The sequence below is a fragment of the Polistes fuscatus genome, unplaced genomic scaffold, assembly GCF_010416935.1.
Source record: "Polistes fuscatus isolate 324 unplaced genomic scaffold, CU_Pfus_HIC Scaffold2, whole genome shotgun sequence".
NCBI classification, from domain to species: Eukaryota; Metazoa; Arthropoda; class Insecta; order Hymenoptera; family Vespidae; genus Polistes; species Polistes fuscatus.
In genome coordinates this window covers 12,881,869-12,888,122 of record NW_025113096.1, presented here as the reverse complement: position 1 = coordinate 12,888,122, position 6,254 = coordinate 12,881,869, and the positions used below count along the sequence as shown (strand labels likewise).

General features: G+C 28.2%; 1 protein-coding gene across 1 annotated transcript; it reads left to right on the top strand.

Moving 5' to 3' along the window:
- The first annotated feature begins 222 nt into the window (after positions 1–222).
- Positions 223–5,174, top strand: LOC122516046 (leucine-rich repeat-containing protein 15-like). The gene is made up of 3 exons (XM_043633576.1): positions 223–244; positions 1,390–1,682; positions 3,567–5,174. The coding sequence occupies exons 1-3, from the start codon at positions 223–225 to the stop codon at positions 5,172–5,174; spliced, it is 1,923 nt and encodes a 640-aa protein (XP_043489511.1).
- Positions 5,175–6,254: the final 1,080 nt, after the last annotated feature.

Sequence of the window (6,254 nt, the reverse complement as noted above, 5' to 3'; positions counted from 1 at the left end):
TTCTGTTTTAAAAAATGTTTTTTTAAATAAGAAAGATTATTTGACTTCTTTATTAAAATTTTGTAAACTTTTAATTTTTACATGTTGACTATTTAAAAAATTTATTTCTTTTTTTTAATTAAAAATAACAGATTTACAACTCGATGATTTTAATAAAAAGGTTGGAAATTTTTTTATAATTTTAATAAATATTTTGTTTGTTTGTAATTAATCCTAATAAAAATGTATGTATCTATGAAAGTATGTAAATTAGTTTTAATGAAATTTTCAAATAACAAAATAGGAGATAATTTTACTTACAATTAGCTTCATTACAAAGCTTATATTTATTATTAGACAATATAATAGCATTTGTTATCTTTAATTTATATTATAGATAGCTCTGCATTCATTTTATCTTTAGTTCATAGCAATTTCTGTAAACGATACTAATATTTGTAATCCATTGATTAAAAGGATGCAGTTTTTAAATTAAAATTTGTAGACAAATTACATAAATACAGTAATAGTTTGATTAATTTATTGACCAAATCAAATAAGAAATCAAATTACTTTCGTAATCTTAATTTGTCCAAAAATAATTGTAATTTATTAGAATCGTGGTCGCTATGCGAATCTCTACCAATAATCGAAATGGATTTACCAAACGATCATTTTATTTTTATGAAAGTAGATGTTTCATGAGGTATTTTACAAAATTATAATACGGCCATGACGCGCTGAAAGCATTAGTTCCCGTTCGATCACTAAGTCAAGCAGCGCTGGGCACGTTTAGTATTTGGATGGGTGAACCGCTTGGGAATACCGTGTTGTGCCGTTGATGCCAAGACTCCGCCTAGTTAACATCCTAGAGCTGGTCCCAAGCCTAGACAAAAGGAGAGGGTTCGAGGGTGAAGCTTAGCCAACCTACCCTCGGTAAAAACAATAAATCACTCCCACAAATAGCAATAAAAATGCTATTATAACAGGACGAAGTACTAATAAAAATAATAAGAAGAAGATATATTTATTTGATGCTGCGATAATTGACGAAAATATCGTTCATAATATACATGTACTATATAAAAAGGATAATAGATGAGATTAAAATAACATATTTATTTATATGAATTGTATTTAAAATTATTTTCTCATATGTATATATATTTCTTGAGCTGTTTTATTTTCTGCCGTTATTGCCTTTTCAAAATATTATTCTATTTCACGCTACTCGAAAAAAGCAAAAATGAGAAATATGATATATTAGAAATTCCGTTTTAGTTGAAGATCGTATTCATCATGTGAAATTTAAGTACATTTATCATTGTGCTTGCTTTTTAATAAAATACAAATTTTAAATACTAAATGCAAATGTATATAGGAATTATTAACGGTTTAATTGTTATATAGATCTTGACTTATTCGGAAAAATTCAAAGGAAGCCTCAGTTTCTATTTTGTAGAACAAATGCGACAATCTGGAACAGAAGATTGTGTGTGAACCTTCTTAATACGGGTTTGGAGGTAGTGGGAGACAATTTCGTTGTTAGTAATCCTGTGAAATCTATTAATCTCGAGAACAATAAAATCGAGGATATCTCTTCGAATACTTTTAAAGCTGTTATAAATTTGTCCTGTCTTAATATTCGACGGAACTATATAGGAACTATATTCGAAAACTTTTTAACATTATTTAACCACACAGTATTACCCAATTAAATTTAATTCATACAGCATTTAATAAGACTTTAGACAATAATGAAAGTCTAAATTCCTCAGTTTCAAACAAACAAATTGCAGCACCATTAAAAAGTTTCTTACATAATGTTACGCATTTAGATATTAATGACAATAATCTATATGAATTATCGACGTAACGAATTTTTTCATTTCCTCGTTTGACGCGCCTTTATTTGTCAGATAACGGTTTTAACTCGAGATACTTTAATCATGTAACTGTGACAACGTAATATTTGTATTTGGGAAAAAACCATGGTTGGCATTCAAATATCGTCTTTTCTCAGGAATATTTCTACGTTATTTTTAAACAAGAATAATTTCTTATGGAATTTTGAGTATTTAAAAATTATGATTTATACAATGACGAAAATAAGGAATAAAAAATTTAAAAAAATTCTCTACATTGAGATTTAGATCCAGCGATTTCATGGGTACGAAAAATAAATTAAGAGTTTATAAATCCATTATAAAACCTACATGGATCTATGGGATATCACTATGGGGAACGGTAGCAACAAATCGTATAGTAAAGCTAGAATTAATGCAATCAAAAATATTAAGAACCATAGTCGACGCATCATGGCTCATACGAAATGAAGATGTACGAAAAGACCTAGGACTAACGAAAATAAATGGACGAAATAAAAAATTTCACAACAAAATAAAAAGAGAGAGTCGCGGTACACCCCAACCAACTAGCCATAGAGACGTACACTACTCACATTAGAAAAAGACTAATAAGGAAACATCTGGCTGACTTATATATGTTATAAGGAAAGTGAGACCGTCATGCACACAGAGAAGTGAGACCTAGGCATTGGTCACAATGCCAAGCGGTTTTTATACATATAGTGTACATATAATACATACACATTGTCCTTGGCCAGTACCTTTGAAGCTAACTCGCTCTCACTCAGATACACTCCTATTATCACTCATTTTTCTTATATTCCTCTTTGCTTTTTATCGGTTTAATAGGGTATACATAAACACTCTGGGTTTATCGGCGTCGCATAAAAAATATTAACTATAATATACAATCACGCTTATTTGTATGTTTATATAAATATATATCAAATGCATATAGATATATTTGATATCGTTTTGATTAGATATGAATGAATGACTCTTTTATACCTCGAAGTATATATTATGACTGCACGGCTTACTCATTTTGGATTCAGACGTTGATAAAGTGTCATAGCTGAAGGATTGATCAATAAGAAAAGCTGACCTTAGGAGAAACAAGCTTAGAAGTGAGTTTCGCGATTTATTTAATCATAATTCATAGAGTAATACTTATCTAATAACTCGGCAATTAACGTTAATCGATAACATTAATTTATGCATTTAAAAACAAACAATTTCATAAAACAACTATTTATTTAGTAGATTTTTCGGAAGATTATAAGCATTACAAAAAAATATAGAATTTCACAAAAATTTCATATATTTAAAAGAAGTGGTTGAATTTACGAAAATTGTGCTCCAAATATACGTTGCCCAATCTTAGTGGACATTGTTGAGAATATCCGAGTCAACAGATTGATGACAAGGATTCTTAAGATCTCCCGTAACATATACATAGTCACTTTTTATTATTCTTATTATAATATGTAAAAATGTAAAACATAATACAAAGGGGTTTTTTATTTTTGGTTGTTGCAATTAATATATATTTTTTTGTTTAAATCTTTATGTACATCATACAGCATACTTATTTTTCATACCTATTTAAAATTTAAAGTTTAGTAAAAATATTATATTATAGAGATAAAATGTGCATTTTTCTGGCTCTCAAGTAGTTTCATCCCATAAAATTTGAAACGCATACATTTAATGTTCTAGGCAAAAAACATCATGAACAAGCAAACACAAGGTGCAATATTTGGCATTTTAAGTTTTCTGGCATTGTTCAGAATTGGACTACTGCAATCCACCGAAGACAGCATTTCATTATCGTTACCGCTGAATACGAATAACGATGATTATATCTCTGGATATGAGAAAGATTACGACTACTATGAGAAAGATTACGACTACTATGAGAAAGAAGATGCAGCATTATCCGTAGTTTCTAACATTTATAAAGATATAAACATAGATGAAGTTATTCATAAGAAGGATTTAAATACTGAGAAATCCGATATAGAGATTTCAAATACGGAGGATCCGATCACAGAGGATTCAGATACTGAAAAAAATATTTTAAAAGTAAATTGCCATAAATTTGACTCATTGTTTAATTTTTCAGATACGTTTATAAAAAGACTTGGAAAAGACTTCCATAAATCTCCGTTTACAACATGTTTGAACTTTGAAGGAAACCATATAGAATCAGTCGCGTCCGGTGCATTTAATAGTTTACCGGCTTTGGAATATTTAAATCTTGCTGGAAACTCAATTCCATCTGTATTTTCGTTTAATGGTCATAATAATTTGAAAGTATTAATACTCGCAAATCAATCATTGTATTACGAGCAAACATTGGAAATATTAGGAGAGTATCCGGAACTCCGTTATTTAGATTTAAGTAATAACAAAATATCTTCTATAAATTCGCAAAATGATTTTCAGTATGTTTATAATTCTGCAAATGAAATACGTGTATTTCCTAGATTAAGTTATTTGGATTTATCTTATAATAATTTGCGAAAATTCGATGGTTTTTTATTTAATCACAATATAACGAATCTTTATCTGACGAATAATAATCTTTATAATGTTGACTTACGTGCTTATACTAATTTAGTTGAATTGGTGCTAGAAGGTAATGACATTAGAGGTATCGTTGATTATTATTATAATGAAGGCGTATGGATCGATGAAATGCCGAAATTGAAATATCTTTGGATATCGAATAATCATATAAGCCAAATAGATGAAAGAATCTTTCAAAAAATGAAAAAATTAGTTACTCTTGATCTTTCGAATAACGAACTAGAAAGTATTTCAATAGCACAAAATGATGAATTTGATTCATTAGAAAACATTTATTTAGACCATAACAAATTATTTTCAATCTCTATGAAACATCGCTTATCAAACTTATCCATTTTATCAGTGACTTATAATAAGTTGAAGGAAATTGTTCCTCATTTTGTAAATGCACCAATTTTGAAGAAATTGTATTTAAGTAATAATGAAATTAATTCTATTCATAAACATGCATTTTCTAAACTTGAATTGTTAGAAGAACTACATTTGGATAATAATGTTTTAGAACAATTACCTCACAAATGGAGTCATAATTTAAGAAATCTTCGTTATCTTAATTTGTCAAATAACGTTTTTAAAACTTTAGAATCTTTATCGCTTAGCCAGTCTTTACCAGTAATAAAAATTGATTTTATAAACAATCCCCTAAATCTTATGAAAGCTGAAGTTTTGCAGAATTTACCGAAAAATGCAACCATATACTTGATTCCGCAATCTAAGAACAATGCGTTATATTAAACAAGTTCTTAGAATTATATAGTATAGGCTAATTTTTATTTTTTTGAATTCTTGATTAGTTGTTCTTTACTTATAGTTAAATATTTGACGTATGTTGAAATGAGATAATAAAAGAATAATTATAATTTCTTAATACAAATAACTATCTTGTCAATTACTTATTAATAACCCTTGAATGTTGTTACATAGGATCATTGTATTATCGTCTTTTATAATCTAGTACCTATTATTACTCTGTTTTGGAAGAAAGTCGCCAAAAGTATTCTTACTTTCTTAATTATTTAATATAATCTTTTATTATATGAGATGTATAATATTAGTAAAAATGTGTAATATTCTTTGCTTAATATAATATTATAAAAAAGGAATAAATTGTAATTTGTTGGCTGCTTAATTATATTCTTAATAATATCTCGATTGTGCTGTAGAAAAATATTTGATGTTAGATCTAATCGATAAAAAAAGAATGAGTTTTACTTCTAATAAGAATAAAGAAAATAAACTACAGATGTTATTGTTTCCTATTATATATCTATATTATAATTATTAGGTATAAGAATTATTTCAGTATTTTTGTTTTATAACAATCATTTTACTTCCGTTCTAATTCGAATTTCTCATGTTATTGACGGCATGTAAAAGAGCGTTCTTTCGGTTATGAAAAATAGAATGTACTAGCGTTCTTCGAAATACAATCGAAAACGTTATAGCGTGTCAGAAGAATCACTTGCGTCACTGAACACTTTTCGTACTTCAAATTAAAAAATTAGCTGTTGAAACTACTAATATGATTTGTGCGACATTAGAAAAGGGACACTTTATTTTATAGAAGGTGCAAAAAGTAGTAACAACGATTTCAAAGTGGAAATTTCCGACTATTCATTTGAAAAAAGGCCTCCTTTTTGTACTATGAAGTTTCCGAAGCATCAACCACGATCTGTTTCCACATGGTCAAACAATAACTGTAGACTACTACCAACAGCAGATAATCACTTTATACAATGAACTAAAATGAAAATGGTCGCTTACCGACCACGGACAAGGCACCTTATTTTGCAATATGACAACGTTCACGTCATA